General features: G+C 31.9%; 1 protein-coding gene across 1 annotated transcript; it reads left to right on the forward strand.

Moving 5' to 3' along the window:
- Nucleotides 1-16,192: 16,192 nt before the first annotated feature.
- LOC149542173 (uncharacterized) lies at nt 16,193-16,852 on the forward strand. The gene has a single exon (XM_089795697.1). The coding sequence runs from the start codon at nt 16,193-16,195 to the stop codon at nt 16,850-16,852; it is 660 nt and encodes a 219-aa protein (XP_089651823.1).
- Nucleotides 16,853-17,383: the final 531 nt, after the last annotated feature.

Here is a 17,383-nt window from a genome sequence, read left to right on the forward strand (position 1 = left end):
AGGCAAAACTCAATAGCTTCCAAGTCAGAGAAATCCACATCCGGGTGTATATACGCATTGAAAGCCTATAGATAATTCGTGAGCCACTCTCTTGTTGGGTCCTCTTTAATGCCTCTCCATTGCAATAAGAATTGCATACTAGCCTCCATCCTCGTCCATTCTTAGAAGAATAGAATGTTATCTCTAACTACCAAGCAAGGGTGCTTAAGGCCTTTAGCAAGTTTGGGGCTACCTAATTGATGCTCCATGTAAGCTTCAGGTAGTGGAATTTTGAGTTTTTCATCAATGTTAAAAACCACTTCCTCTAAACCTATTAACCAGCTAAAGTCGAAAAGATTATAACTCAATCTAATAATGTCCCATTTTTCTACTCTAGCCCTAGCTAAGCATCTGATCCATGACCCTAGGATGTCACTATTAGTGTGCCAAGAGTATTCGTAATTGAAAACCCCTTCCCCCAAAACCCTATTGATCGTAACTCTACTCGTCATCTATCGGTCGAAATAGTCGATTCCATCTTTCAGGTTTAACTAAACCATAAAAGGTCACGGTTCTGTTTTCATAGGCATAATATAAGCAGATGTTGGTATCCATTTGTGGGGGCAACATAAAACCAAATTCAGAGGAGGTGGGAAGAATATGAGAAAACAAAAGACCAGCCAGAATTAATATAATAATAGAAGGGAAGGATCTAGAATGATGGGTAGTGATGCCATCTTCATGCATTTGAATGATTATCCTCCTCTTGAGATCATTATTAATGTGATGCTTTTAGTCATGATATTACTAAGGAGCAAATTTTAAGTTTGTGGAGATACGTGAACCAAGATTTGTGTAGTTATGGAAAATCATGAATCCAAAGTGTCAAATGGGATGATAATAGGGGATATAATCTTAGTATAATTATCTTTAACTAGCTTTTATTAAATGTTGATATGTTTTCTCCATCTATACCTTTGTTTGCTAAATTGTCTGCTTCAGAATTGCCTTCTCTAAATATTTGAGAGAATCTAATTTCTTCAAATCCTTCCAGTAGTTTTAAAGTTTCTTCAAGTCGAGAATTTAATATCCAGTTTGGAGTTTTCTCTTTCCTTAGTGCATTTAGGACTATTTGTGAGTCTCCTTTGATTATAATTTTCTTGATTCTCATATGGATACAAATTTTTAATCCTTCTTCTATTGCTTCTAGTTCTATCATGTTATTAAAGGCTACTCCCAGAGGCTTTGCTCTTTTTGCTAGCCAGTTTCCATATTCTTCCCTGACTATACACCCTATTCCTACCTTTCTAGGATTGCCTCTAGAGGCTCCATTAAAATTCAGTTTCTTCCAGCCTTTTGGTGGTGGTTCCCATTTGCATTATTTTCTGGCTGCACTATTATCCCTCTTATATGTGAACGGTGAATTGATTAGATGTTTCCAAAAAAAATTTAATTTCAACATCCCATTTTTTGAATGATCTTTCTTCTTTCAAAATTTTCCTCAGATCACAATCTATGGCCTCCACAATGTTAGCCTCAATTTTGTTACAAAGAGATAGTGTGTTTAGTTCTTTGTTCCAAAAGATACATCTGTTTCTTCCTTTCCATATTTCCCAAACTAGAATTGTTGGAGTAATGCTCTAGAATTTTCCATAAACTTTATTATCTGCTTTATTTGGCCACCCTATTAAGTGGTATTGTCATTTTTCTAGTAGAGGGGCAGTCCAGTTTAGTTTTGATGTGAGCTATATCCAGCATTCCTTCATAAATTTGCATTGGTATAGAAGATGCTTTGTTGTTTCTAATTCTTCTTTATAGAGAGTACATCTTGACGGGCCTTTATATCCCATTTTTCTAATTTTGTCTGTTGTTAGAATTCATTTTTGGATGGTTGCCCATAAGAGATGCCTACTTTGGGAAGCCCTATTGGATCCCAACAGAGGTTCATTGGGATGTTTATTGCTTCCCATCTTTGTGAATTTATAATTTGTTTATATCCTTCTTTCACTTCATAGCTTTCGTCTTTAGATGTTGCCCATATAAGTCCATCCTTCCTATTGTTAACTTTGATCAGACGCTCTTTAAGTATATTTTCTAGGATCTCCTGATCTGCCTAATTGAGACCACAATTGACTAAGGATTTCCATTCCTAGGAAGTTTCTTCATTGGATTGGATCAATTGGATATAATCTTCTACTTTAGTACCCCAAATTGTTTGTAAGTGTATTTTAACATTATGGGTTACATCAGAGTGGTCAAGGGGGGGATATCCATTCCAAGAGTCTTCTTAGAATAACTCTTTATCACCTTTACCAATATCCTATGTCGTATATTTGGTTATGCGGGGACAACGCTTCATAAGAAATTTCATGTTGCGAAACCTCTAGGAGGGTTCCTAGTTCTAAATAGTGAAGTGTTATCAGATGCATTAAGATATTTATTATATAGAATGTTGGCCCATTTGTTGTCTCTTTCTTGATATACTCTCCATACTTACTTTGCTCCTAGAGCTTCATTCTACCAATCTAGGTTTTTAATTCCTAGTCCTCCTGCTTCTTTAGGCCTGCATATTTTTTTACATCTAACCAATGTTACCTTCTTTTTGTCTTCTAGGCCATTCCAAAAGAAATCTCTTAATTTCTTTTCAATTTTTTTATTTATGTTCTTAGGTAGTTGTAAACACGAGAGTTGATAAGTAGGTATAGCCGATAGCATGACTTTGATTTTTGTTGCTCTCCCAGCCTTAGTCAGCCATTTCCCTTTCCAAGCTTCTGTGTGGTTGTCTATTTTTCCCAAAGTTTGTTCCCATCCATGGTTATTTTTATTTCTTTTTTCCAAATATATTCCTAGATATTTAAATGGAAAAGTGCCTCTTTTAAATCCTAGTTTATTACATATACATTCTTCTCTATCTATTGTTGTGTTTAAGAAAAAGATTTTAGTTGTTTTGCATTGATTTTTGGACTTGAGGCTTTCATATAATTGTTCAAAATTGTTTTGAAATGGTTTGTCTCTTTCTTAGTACTTGCTCCAACTAATATTGTATCATCAACGAATTGCTAATGTGTGGTGTTTTCCACATTTTTGGTGACCTTTACTCCTTAATTTTATTTTGAAGTTGCATTGTTTTAATTGCTCTTCCAAAGGATTCTACCATGATGATGAAAAGAAAGGGGGATATCAAGTCGCCTTGTCGGAGCCCCCTAGATATACTAAAGAATCCTTCTAGGGTTCCATTAATAAGGAGTGATATTTTTGGGGTAGAGATGCACTGCAAAATGATGCTTATTCATTGTTTCAAGAATCAAAAAGCTTTGAGTGTTTTACATAGGAATCTCCACTCTACTTTATCATAAGCTTTTTGTATATCTAATTTTAGTAACATGCATGCTTCGTTATTTTTGTTTGTTGAATGAATCGTTTCTTGAATGATAGAAATGCCATGTAGGATAGATCTGCCAAGTACAAATCCTATTTGTTCTTCTAATATTAGTCTAGGGAGAAGTTTTTTGAGATGATTAGCTAAAGCTTTTGAGAGAATTTTATAGATAGTGTTGCATAGTGCAATAGGTCTAAAGTCTCCTAGTTCTTTAGTCCTATTTTCCTTAGGTATGAGAGTTAAGAAGGTGTGATTGATTTTTGCTAAAAGGGTTTCTCCGATCCTAAAAGCTTCCAATGCTTTCCACAAGTCTACACCTATTGTTTCCCAACATTTTTGGAAGAAAAATGCTTGGAATCCATCAGGTCATGGAGATTTGTCTGGGTTAATATTAAAGAGAGTCGTTTTGATTTCTTGCAATGTGAATGGTTTATTGAGGGCTTTATTATCGTCAGATGAAATCACCTTAGGTATTGTTTTCAACATTTATTCTTGTTCTATTCTATTATTAGAAGTATTGTAATTATTAGTTCTTGCCTTTGGCAGGAAACTAATGGAATCATTAGATTCCATATTAGTTACATAAATCTAAAAATTTGAAGATATACTAATGTTTGCAAAAGCTATATTAATTTGAATGTTTTTTTGAAATTGAAAAATATAATTTTTTGAAAATTGTATTGGCTCATGATAAAAAAGGCAATAAAAGAATTCAATTTTCTCCAACAAAAATACAAACATTTTCTAACAACTCTATTAATGAATGCATTAGTTGCAACTTTATCTTTTCCACATTTGTGACAAGTAGATTAACTTTTTTTAAAAATCAATCATTTTTATCTTCCACCTCATAAATGAATGTCTAATCAATATTAATTATCCCTATCTATTTTTCTTACCAAGGTCATGTAACGCCCCGCCAAGGGATCCAAAAGAATTAACCTAAAGTTTCACTAAGTTTGCTAAACATTTTTTTTTTTTTTTTTTAAAGTAAGAAAGTATGACATACACATCAAATAATTAGTAGCGGAAGCAATAACATGTAATCATCGACAAACATACATTGCAAGTTACATTTATTAAAGATCCCAAGACGTTGAGTCACGTTTAAATTTAATTAATTCTAAGTCTAACAACTAACACATACATATAAAAGAATAATCAGAAACTCCAATGTCCATAATATACATTTGTTCCGAATGCTCCTTGGCAAATTAATTCGGAATGCTCATTCATCCACTGTACATGTCACAGGGTATGAAAGGCTTAAAAGAATATACATATGTAAAGATCAAGATACAACATCCTCAAATCCATGATACAAAGTACAGTAAAAATATATGAAACTATTCACCATACATGATACATCCATACATCCATAATGATAAAACATCTATCATAAAATCTAACCATCCATCATAATAATCCAAGAACATAGTGAAGGTAAATGCCAATCACGAAATCTCCAGCCACGGTGACCACGGAACGGATCTCAATGGTAAGAGTAAAAGCACTACCACCCGACCGCGTGGAACCTAAATGGTCCACTCCCACCGCGCTGAGGAGATAGTCTCAAGTCCCAAAATAGGATAACAAAACCTATAATCATAAATACTCTCTAAGTCCAGGAAATCCTATAAGTATGCTAACTCAAGGGTTCCTAAAAAGATCGACATCTAAATCCCAGAGGTACCACAAGACACGTAGGAAACCTAATATGCAAGCGGGAAAGTGTCATCGCAAAAGTCATGTAGAAGTTACCCGAGCAATCCCTTAGGAATCCCGGGTCCCTACTGATCCTGCGGCCACTAGTATCCTCTCGTACTGACGAGGCATACTATGGAATGCAAGGTCGTAACCAAGCGTCCTCTCTACCCCATCCTAGTCTGTACTAGCACTCATGGCATGGGAGAGAACATACAATTATCTTGTTAGGTTCATTTTCTCTCATTTAGTGTAAATGTTTTCACTTATTAAAAACGACTTACAATGGGTTTCTCAAGGCAGCCTCTTAGGGCTCCGACCCCCATTGCAAGCCACTTTCCGACTCTACACATAGATAACCTACCCTAGCTCATGAACTCATAAATCAAAGAATCATAATAAAACCATCTCAGTCCTATACGAGCAACTGAAAATATCATAAAAAGATAATCCACAAAATATATCAGTTCTTCATGAGCAACAGATAACATCAAATAGTAATCAAGTAATCACGACAGTTCTCTATCAGCAACTGAAGGCATCAATGATAAGTCACAAAATCCAATGGTTCTCTAATGAGCAACCAGAAAGTAATACAAGTATAACTTGATCGAGACTCAGAAATGGTTATCAAATATAACTGATCGAGACTCAAAAATGGTTAAGTTAGGTATTCTCAATACATACACCTCAGCTTCACACAAGGAACTGGAAAGCAATCACAAACAGTAAACACAATCATGTCATAGAGCACTTCATCACATTACCATGGTCAGGTTAAGAAAGATCGAGACCAAATCATCAAGACATCACATTCACAAACCCCGAGCCTCTGGTAACAACCTGAACTGGTCAACGCTAAACCAACCCCAAAACATTCAAAGTACAAAGACAACATCAAAGTCTCAGAGATTGGATCTGAAAGTATATTATTTAAGTTAAGGTAAGGTTTGTGATTTAGTTTAATGTCGAATTCAAGTAACGAAGTTTTCACAACTACCCTTTTTCGAATAACCCATTTCTATAATAACTTTCATTAAATCAATATCCAAATCTATAATTTAGTCAAATAAAATTCATTATTAATTAACTTAATTAAACTAATTTTAATTAAATTAATCAATATTCATTAGATCTAATTACTTATTTTAATCCCACTACTAATTGTTAATTTATTAATATTTAAGCAAAATTATTAATAAATTAAAATCTACAACTATATCTATACAATTAATATTTATTTATTAAATATTTAAAAAGTTTAATATATTATAAAAATTGAATATATTAAAAAAAAAATTCATTATTTAAAAATTTTTAATTAAATAAAATTCATTTTTTTAATAATTAAAAAAAAATTAAATATAAAAAAAAATTAAAAAACGAATTCCCAAAACGTTTATAGCCCATCGGCTTTGGCCGCAGGCCTGCGGTCGCAGGGCCTGCGGCGGTAGGTACTCTGTACCTGCCGTCGCAGTACCTGCGACGCAGGTACTGTCGGCCTGCGCCGACAGTGGGGGCGGGTACGGGGTAATTCCCTCCCCCCCACTATATTATATTTATATATATATATATATTTTTATATATTTTTTTTTAAATTTGATTTTATTTTATTCTAAAACAATAAAATAAGTTTTATTTTAACAAAATTAATTTTGTTTAATCTTTTTAATAAAACAATTTCTTCCAAAGGGTAAATATGTAAAATATAAATATATATATATTTATATATATATATATATATTTTTTATTTTTTTATTTATTTATCAAGAACTTTTCAATTTCATTAAAACAAAACCCTAATCAAATTAGATCTTAATCTCTAAATCAAGAAACAATGGTTCTAATTAATTCATCTAGTCTCCATGGATACAAAAATTATTGACGAATAATTAATAACTTCACAAGATTTGAAAGCTTAAAACTTTCATCACAGAGAATTCAGATCTACAAACCCCAGACACGAAGAAGGCAGGAAGGGATAATTGCAAATTTAATGGATAAAAAACACAAGACCCTACCTGATCCTGATGCTATTATGCAACCTCCAGAAAACTGTATGCGAATTCGCTCCTCTCAATAACCTTCCCCTTCAAGACTTTCTTCGTATCAGCCTTCTGAAATTTGCTTCCAAAAATTGTCTTCCTCCAAAAATTCTCGTCCAAATTCGTATATCCCAAAAATGAACCCCCAAAGTTGTGATAAGCAAATTCTCCTCAATTCGGGGCACTAATTGTGCGTTTACCCGAGAAGACTCTTTGCACAACTCAGTTAACTCAAATTAACTTTTATTATCTTTTCTAATTCTTTTGCATTCAACTTTCATGCACATTAAGTTGAATTATTAAATAACTTTATTTAAAAATTCACTTGACTTCAATTCTTAATTTATTTATTACTTTAAATCTTATGTGCACTTTTAAGAAATTAAAATAACATTATTAATTTTTATAATTTAATCTTTTAATTTAATTCTTATATTTAACTCATGTTTAGATCATGCGATCTAGAATTCTTATTAAATTAATATCTTTCAACTTTTTAATTCATTTTAGAACTTAATTGATAACATATTTAATTAATTTAAATAACAATAATATTTAGCATTTATTTAAAAATGAACTCCAAATATATTATTATTAAATTAAATAAATATTATCCTGTTCTAAATATATCTTAAACTTTAATTTCCAACTTTAATTCTTTTATTTAATTAATTAATTAATTAATTAAATATAAAGATATCATAATAATTCCTTATTAAATTAAATCATTAATTAGTCTTTTTAATTAGACTTAATTAATAGAAAATACAACAAGGACTCATAAAGCAACATACGAAAACCCATCATAGAAAAATACATACCAAATCAAACACAAGGGTTATAATCACCAAATTACATCATTTGATGCATTCAGAGGGTACTTAACTCAGATACTTGTCCTAATTATCAATTAGGACAATTGGCTAAAGGGTTTAGGATTTGGACTTAAGAGTTTATCTCCCCTCTCTTACCATTGAGACAATGCGATAGGGTACGCTCATCCTGACAATTCAGGGAAGTCGATACCCGGTACCTGCAACCTGCATAAAATCCACGCATGTACAAACACAATATTCTAAGCTAAACAGGCAATGGCAGGAAGTGGTGCATCGTGTAGATCCCGACTAGCAGGTGACTACGACTCCCTTCCTTAACCATATCAGAAACACCATACATAAATAAAACAGCACGCACACCATACACATGCAGTATGGGGTAAGTATCCATAAGAAACACATGGAATAATGAACCATCTAACTAATTATCATCGATAACTGAAACCATTGAATAATCATCATACATGCATGAAATATAGAGTACCAAGTAATCTCATCATATAATAAGCTGAGTGTAAACATCATCTGATAATCTCTAAAATAATAATACTACTCATCAAACATAAATTGGCCTAAAAGAGTTTGGCAATCATATCATAAATGTAGCTCGAAAAAATGTAAACTAGGGGCAGGCACTACAGGTCAAATATAGATATTTTAATCAAATATAAAGTTAAATATTTTTTATTTCTTATTTTAAATACATTTATTATTTAATATAGTTTATGAAGAAGAAGTCATAAGAATTTATAGAGTTAAATGTTTTTTAAGTTGTATAATTTAGATATTTTAATCAAATATAGAGTTAAATGTTTTATATTTCTTATTTTAATTATATTTATTATTAGTTTTACTTTGATGTTTATTTTTCTAATTTGTAAAATGTTATTTATTTAAGTTTACACTATATTTTACTAGCTATCTTACCAAGTTCAAATATAGAGTTAAATGTTTTTTATTTCTTGTTTTATATATATTTCTTATTAGTTTTACATTGATGTTTATTTTTCACAATTGTAAAATATTATTTTTTTAAAGTTAACATTATGTTTTACTAGCTACCATTTTACAATTTTGCTCATTTTTTTTAATACCATTAATACTACCCCTCAAACTTACTACATATTTTGGTACTTTGATTTAAGTAGCTGAAAAAGTTTATCGTTAACAAGTTTTTGCTAAAAATTGTAACTAATTTAATTTCCCCTTCATGCAATACTACTTTAGTCAACCATACAAACATGAAGGCATGAACTTTGGTGCATGCACCCCTTGTTAAGGATATCTTTGAAGTACTCCACAAAAATATTTGCTATTTTATATGGGTTATCTATTGATTCACCTTGTAAAATTTTAATTTTTGTTATATTATTACGGGCTCTATAGTGCAGTGTGTTATTATGAAAAAAGTTTGTATTACGATCTCTTTCTTCCAACCATTTCTCCTTGGATTTTTGCTTCCAACCTCTTCTTTAGCTAGGATTTCTTATTGTTTTAGTAGATTTTTTTTTCTAGTTGGTAAGTTTCATTATTCATTCCTTTTATGATAACTTCTTTGTTTAATTTTTCCAGTTTCTCCTCTATGTCTAATCTTTTTTTTTTAATATATTTTTTAATTGTGTTTTATTCCATTTCAAGATATTTTCTTTTATGATTTTCAATTTGGATACAAAACAGAACATTTTTTAGCCATGGACTTGTTCTTCTCACCACCAGTTTTTAATATTATTCATAAAGTTGTTGTCCATAAACCATATTTTTCACATTTAAATGGATTCCTGATAGGCTTAGCTTGTTCATTAATTTCCATTTTAACCGAGAAATGATCTACTACTGCCATTGGTAGGATTTATGCACTGATTTCTCTATCCAGATTACTTAGTTGTCACTTAAAAAAGAATCTGTCCAATCTTTCTGCTATGTAATTGAAGTCTTTCCTTCTATTATTCCACGTGTATACTCCATTTTTTGTTAGAATATCTATGAGAGAGTTAATTTCTATCCATTCTCTAAAATCTTTTGTGGCTCTAGATATTGTCTGGATCCCACCATATTTTTCATCTCTTTTTAATATTGCATTAAAGTCTCCTCCCATAATAATGTTCTCATTCTATAGTGTATTGAGAAATAAGTCGATCTCATTCCATACTGCTAATTTGTCTGTTGTTTGTGTAGGCCCATAGATGTTTATTACTATCATCTGGAGATTAGTTTTTGTGCTAGAAACTTTGCTTCCCATCCAATTAAGATTAGAGGTTATACATTCTAGATTAACTTTTAGGTTATTCCATATTATTCCTAGTCCTCCTGAGGCTCCTTGTGATGACTTAAATTCTGATTTCCAAGCTCCAAGTTTCTATCCTAACTTTAAGCCTTCTTAGTTGTTTAATTTTGTTTCTTGAATTAATAGGATTTCTGTGTCAAATAATGTTAGATTATGCTTTAATAATTTTTTCTTGCTAGGGGCATTTAAGCCCCTAACATTCTATGTGATGATTCACATTGATCCTTGGGAAGGTTCTTCCCCTTCCCACCTTGTAGAATTTCTTTAATCTTAGTTTGTTCCTTTGCTTGTCTTGTTGCCTCCCTGAATTCTTTTAATGATTTTCATCCTCGTTTCTATTTTTGTTTTCCACAATTGAGTGTCTTTAACCCCTCCTGATTTATGGATATACCCAAATTTTTCAAATTAAGTTGATTCTTTACTCTTTCTATAATTTTTGAATCTTCTATTTCCTAGTCATCCTCTGGTAAGACTTCTTTAATTAATTGGTTGTTCATTTGATAATCTTCTACTTCTAGATTTTTACCTTCTTCCTCCATTCTTTCTTTCTATGTTCCTTCTTCCCAATTAGAGCTTTCCACCATAGTTCCAAAATCTTCCCATATTGAGTATTATTCTCTCTGATTTTCCTGTTCTTCTCCTTGCATGCTTGTTTGTTTACTGTTCTGCTATTTTTTTTGAGGATATTTTTTCAATATCCACCATTGTCAATATCTCTATCTCTCCTCTAGTTTCAACCCTTCTTGTTTCTTTTTTTCCCTAATCAAACATGTCCTTTCCATTGCTCAGTGTTTGCCAAAATTTGTAGCTCTTATTTTTTGTTTTTTTCCTAATGGTAACATTGCTCCATTGGGCTGATTATGCTGGCAGGATATTAGGGCTTTGATCATTCTTCTCTAAAGTTTGATTTTGTTCTTGATTCACTTCTTCCTTTGTAAATCTCTGTTTCTAACTGATTTTTTCAATTTGTTCCTTCTTGTTTCACTTTTGTCTCTTCTTCTAATGTTTTGCTTTCTATATTACCTCTTTTTCCTATTTCCTTCTCCGAGTTTGTTTTCAAAACAACCTTACCTTTATGTTCTATATGGTTGGCTTTTGCTATGATATATTGGTCTTCCTGATCGTTCTATAGGAGTAGTATTTCATGGGAAAGCATATTTAATTTTTTAACATTGATCTCTATCTCTCCTATTGTATCCTTTTTTGTTCTACAATCTTTGCAATTTTTGTATTTTCCTAAAGAGTGTTGATAATCTATATTTTTCATCCATTTATATTATGTCTATTATTCTCTCTCTGGCTTTTCCTTTTGAGCTTCTTAACCTATCTCTATTTTCTCCTCATCTTGGTTTTTCTTTTTTCCTGATGTTCTTTTCTCCCAGTTTCCTCCTATTTTCCCTTCCCTTGTCTTGCTTGCCCTTGGTATTTCTTAAAAGTTATTCTTGATGTTTATGCTATTCAAATATATTCTTATGATTTTATTTATTTCTCTTGTGTATTTAGTAAAGATTAATTTGTATATTGATCTGTTTGTTATTATCTTCCTATTTATTGATTCACTTTGTTTTGTTTTAACTAAGAATCAAGTATCGTACTAGTTTTAGATTTATTAACTTCAAATCCTATTAGATTTCCTAACAAATGTCCTATTCTTCTTATTATGTAGATGTCATTTAATTCAGCTGGTATGTTTGCACATTCCATCAATTTAATTGCTTGTTTTTGTTTATTATGATTTTCGTTGAAATTGGGTTGCCATGCTAAAAAAATTATATGATGCCCTTTGTAAAAATAATTTGATAATTCTAATAGTTCTATTCTAAATTTAGTATCCTAACATTGTAGAAACCAATATTGGTTTGTATGAGGAGTTATGTTACTTACCTTTGCTCTACAGATTTTTGCCAAATTTTGCTCTAATTTGTTTCTATATTTTGGTGGTCCGTTCTAATATGCATGACTGTCTCATTCAGAGCACTCCTACCATTTTGCTTCATTATATTTGTTGCTTATGATTACAGTGTCAATGTTGTCTACTTTAGATGAATTGTTTTGATTGGGGTTTGAGCCTTCGTCTTGATTGTTTAATACATACTGCTTCTTCCGATGTGGAGGAATATATACTGTTGATGAGGGTGTCTTTGTTCCTTTCTGAGTTTGTTTTCCTGTATGATTTTTTAGTATAGTTGCATATGTTTCATGTCTATCTATTGAGATTCGTGGCCAAGCTGGTGAAAAACCTAAAGGTGTATTATTGGGTTCGGAGATCTCGGTGGGTTGAAAAGTTTGCTTTTTGTATTTTCTTTACATTGGAGAGACCTTTTTGTTTACTCCGTTGGTGTATTTGGTTTTTTTGAAAAATCCTCTTGATTCTTCAACCGTTGATCCTAACCTTCGTTCCTAATGTATGGTTTTGAAATCTACTTTTTACCATCTTTCTTATACTTCTTTCTATTTTAGACGATTTTCCATCTATTTTCATTGTTGCTATTCTATTTTTTGTGAACGACGGTTTTTCATTTTGCATGAAGCCTAATTAGGGTTTCAAAGCTTGTTGAATTTTCTAGTTTGGAAAGTGCTTTGAAAAAGTTTTTAACTTGTAGTGCACTTCCCCCTAATGTCTGATATTGATTTCTTTTGTGGTTTGTGGGAGGCCTACGTATAGGAGCAGTCGTATTTCCTGCTTTTTTCAGGCTCTTCAAAATGTTCATCATATTTGCAGAGCTAAATAACATAATATTTACTAAAATATTTTAAATAGATTAATAAATATTACTTATTTAAATTCAATTTATCAAATGTGATTTAAAAAAAAAAAAAAACCATCAAAAAATCTAATATGAAAAATTAATAAGAGAAATACAAAAAAATAATATGAAAAAATAACTTCTTTAACAAATGTTCTATTAACTAAATAAATTATAGAAAATAAAAAATAACATTTAAAGAAAAAAAAAAATAATATAAAAAAACAATTTAAAAACTAAAATCTAAATCAATTTTAAAAATCAAAAGTTAAATAAATAGAGATTGCAACATGAGCTAAGGTGGAGATCACAAGTAATTATTTTTTAAATAAATACGAAAAGAAAAATAATAGTTAAAAGTGGAGATTTAAAATATAATCTTATGTGAACAAATTAGATTATTAATAGTTTTCAATTTAAACAACATAATATTTATTAAAATCTTTTAAATAGATTAATAAATATTATGTATTTAAATTCACTTTATTGAATATGAAAAAAAATATCATTTTAAAAAATCCCACCAAAAAAATCTATTATTAATAAGAGAAATTAAAAAAATGAAAAAATAGCAATGTCTCTAACAAATATTCTATTGACTAAAAAAATTATAGAAACTAAAAAATAATATTTTAAAAAATAAACGAAACTAACATAAAAAAATAAATTAAAATAATTTAAAAATTAAAATCTAAATCAATTTTAAAAGTCGAAAGTTAAATAAATAAGATCACAACATGAGCTAATGTGGAGATCACAACTAATTGTTTTTTTAAATAAATAGAAAAAGAAAAATAATAGTTAAAAGTGGAGATAACAACTAATAAATATAAAGAGCAAGAGGAGATGTGGAGACATGCAGTAGAATATTTTTGCAAGGCCTATAAGAAGGATAACAATATAGGAAATCAGGTTATCAGAAGAAGTTTGATAAATACAATCCCATAGATGCTCAGAGATGTGGAAAATAATTGCATTTTAGGTAACATCACGAAAGAGGAAGTGAAAAGGGTTGTGTTCTCAATGAAAGCCTATAAGGCCCCAGGTCCTAATGGCTTCCCCCCTGTGTTTTTCTAGCATTTTTGGGAGGTCGTTAAAGGTGAACTGATATGGGCTACCAGAGATTTCTTCAAAATAGGGAAGATGTTAAAAAGGACAAATAAAACCTTTATTGCCTTGGTTCCCAAGACCCTGACACAAGTGAGTCTACTAGATTTTAGACCGATAAGCCTCTTTAACGCATTGTATAAGATATTTGCAAAAGTGCTAGTGAATAGAATTAAGCCTTTCCTGGAAAGTATTATAGGAACACCACAGAAGGAGTTTGTGCCGGGTAGACAAATCCTAGATGTAGTGATTACTACACATGAAATTATACATTCTATGGAAAAATATTAAAAACCTAGTATGGCTTTCAAGATGGATATATCTAAGGCATATGATAAGGTAAAGTGGGATTTCCTTTATGATGTGCTTGGAATAGTGGTGTTCAATGATAGAGTTATAAACCTAATTTAGATGACGGTAAGGATGGTTCAGTATGTTATCCTTCTAAATGGATCTCCTTGGGATAAATTTTTTTGTGGAAAGAGGACTAAGACAGGGTGATCAGTTGTCTCCTTATCTTTTTATTATGGTGGCAGAGGTGTTGGGGAGATCATTTTCTAAATTGGTTAACATAGGATGTGTGAAAGGAATAAAACCTACAACTACTGCTGATACTGAGGTGTTGCAATAATTTGTAGATGACATGTTTCTGTTTGGTGAATCCTCTATTATGGAAGCTGAGGCTTGGAAAAGTATACTTAGAAACTATGAAGAAAGCTCAAGGCAACAAATGAATTACTCTAAGAGTAAGCTTTACTTCTTCAATATTGAGGCTAATATGTAGAGGAGGATAAGGAACATATTAGGTTGTTAGTCGACCAACCTCTCGGATACATATTTAGGACTACCGTTAACCACTAGGGAGGTGACCAATGAATTTTGGAACACTATTGTTGAAAGAACCCAAAGGAAGTTGACAGGATGGAAGGGGAAGATTCTAAGTAATGCTGGTAAATTACAGTTACTCTTTGCGGTCCTTCAGGGTATTCCAATTTATTTTTTGTTTCTTTTTAAGATTAATCATAATATGTCTGACAAAATAGAGAAAATACAGAGGAACTTTCTATGGTCAAGAATGGAAAATAAGAACAAATTAAACCTGGTTAGTTGGGAGGAGGTTTGTAAACCAAAGGAAAGGGGGGGATTGGGAGTTAGAAGACTTCAAGACTTGAATAAAGCTCTCCTAGCAAAAGTCAGATGGAGATTGGGAGAAGGAAATACTAATTGGAGTAGTATCATGAAAGAAAATATCTCTCGAACTCCCTATTCTCCCATAATTTGTTTAATAATGATCTCCCAGGACGTTCCAAAATTTGGATGAATATTATTAGAAGTAGGGGGCTGCTAAGGGAGGGGCTAAGATGGATCTTGGGTAATGGGCACAAAATAAGGTTTTGGGAAAATAGCTAGATGGGAGGGAAACCATTGGTTTATAGCAAATTTAGAAGACTAATGGACAAGTTAAAGGAGGTGAAAGGACGACGAGTGGTGGATTATATTGACCAGGAAAGAAGGTGGAAGAAATTGCAAAATGATACGTATTCTCAAGAGGATATTCAACTCCTTAAAGAACTAGAAGAATTGATGGAAGCACAAAGAATCCTAATTCTAATTCAAGAGGATAAAGTGGTATGGGACTTAACTCCTAGTGGCAACTTTATAGTAAAATCGGCTTACAAACATCTACAGAGTAAAGATTTGCACCCCCTAATATGGAGTAAAGTTTGTATAAGCAATCTCCTCCCCAAAATCAATTTGTTTTGGTGGACTATTCAACATGGCAAAATTCTAATGTTGGACAATCTAAAAAAAGAGGTTTTATGGTACCAAACATATGTTATCTTTGCAAAAGAGAAGAGGAGAGTATCTCCCACCTGTTTCTAAAATGCCCATATACTTTAAAGATATGAGAGTTTGTTTGAGGGAAACTGGGATTATGTTGGGTGTTGAAGGATAACTTAAGTCAATTTATGGAAAACTGGGATTGTCCCTTCTATCACCCTAAACTAATACTTCTATGGAAAAGTGTTCCTCATTATATTTGTTGGCACATTTGGAAAGAAAGAAACAATAGAATCTTTCGGGAGGAGGAAAAACCAGAGGAGGTTGTCATGGGTATCATGAAGAAATTGTTAAAGGAAAATATAATGATTGCTAAATGCAAGCTACCAAAGGAAGAACCAAGTGGAAAAGAAAAACAAATAGTAGAGAGATGGGGTATCCAGGAGGCTTTCAATCATTTTGATAACTCCAAAGTCTTAAAGAGACAAAAAACAAAATGGGAACCACCAACCTTCTCACAGCTAAAGCTAAATTTTGATGGTGCTGCAAAAGGGGGTATAGGAGCAGTGGGTGGTGTGCTGAGAGATAGAAATGTAGATGTGCTACTTGTATATTTTGGGAATGTTGGAGGAGGAAGTAATAATTTGGCTGAAGCAATGACTTTTCTCTGGGGCTTGCAATTGATAAAGGAAATGCAGATAAAGGAAATAATCATAGAAGGGGATTCCAGATTAATCATTGATTTGGTGAAGGGAGTCTCTAAACCTGGCTGGAATATCCTAAATGTTATTATGGATATAAGACATATTGTAGATGGGATGGAGAAAGTCCAATTACAACATACTAACAGAGAAGGAAATAGGGTGGCAGATGCTGCCATCGCCTTGGGATTTGAATTAAGGAAATTGACATGCTGGAGAAACTTGGAAAATTTAAAGGAGGAAATGAAGGCCTTGATTGGCAAGGAAAAGGAGGGGAGAAAAAGTTAAGCATGATTTGCCAAATAAAGGCCGGTGCCAATTTTGGCAACATTATACTTGGGAAGACGAAATGTGCTAAATTTAATGGAAAATTTATGGGGAAGTTGATAAGATGGTGTCATACTTTGATTGGATAATAAATGGGGGTGATTTGAGGTGGCAGTTATTTCGCCATAACACAAGGTGAAATTTGAATTACTTTCTTTTTTGAGAGTAGGAAAGCTCTCAGTACCAATGTTGTTAGTGCATTCAGGGATGTGAGAATAATAATGCTAAGTACATGTGAATACCATCATAATTTTGATTGGGATTTTGAAACAACTTAAAAATTGGTTTGGGAGACAATTAAAACCCCTGTTGGAGTTAATCATAGAATTGCTGTGATTTTGGTGATTAATATTTTCAAGAATCCCGACAGTAAGGAAATTCAAATGTGAATTGCTGAGGTTGGAGGGTCAAAAACTAGTGAGGAGGAGATGGGTGGAGATTTGAATAGACTGGAACCATTGAAGATTGAAAATTTTAAAGACAGAATGGCAA

Source organism: Cupressus sempervirens, chromosome 8, assembly GCF_028749045.1.
Source record: "Cupressus sempervirens isolate cs-2001-9-10 chromosome 8, ASM2874904v1, whole genome shotgun sequence".
In the NCBI taxonomy this organism is placed as follows: Eukaryota; Viridiplantae; Streptophyta; class Pinopsida; order Cupressales; family Cupressaceae; genus Cupressus; species Cupressus sempervirens.

What these genes read in the sequence shown, in the direction of transcription:
- LOC149542173 (XM_089795697.1), top strand. Translation starts at nt 16,193, where the DNA reads ATGGGTATCATGAAGAAATTGTTAAAGGAAAATATAATGATTGCTAAA.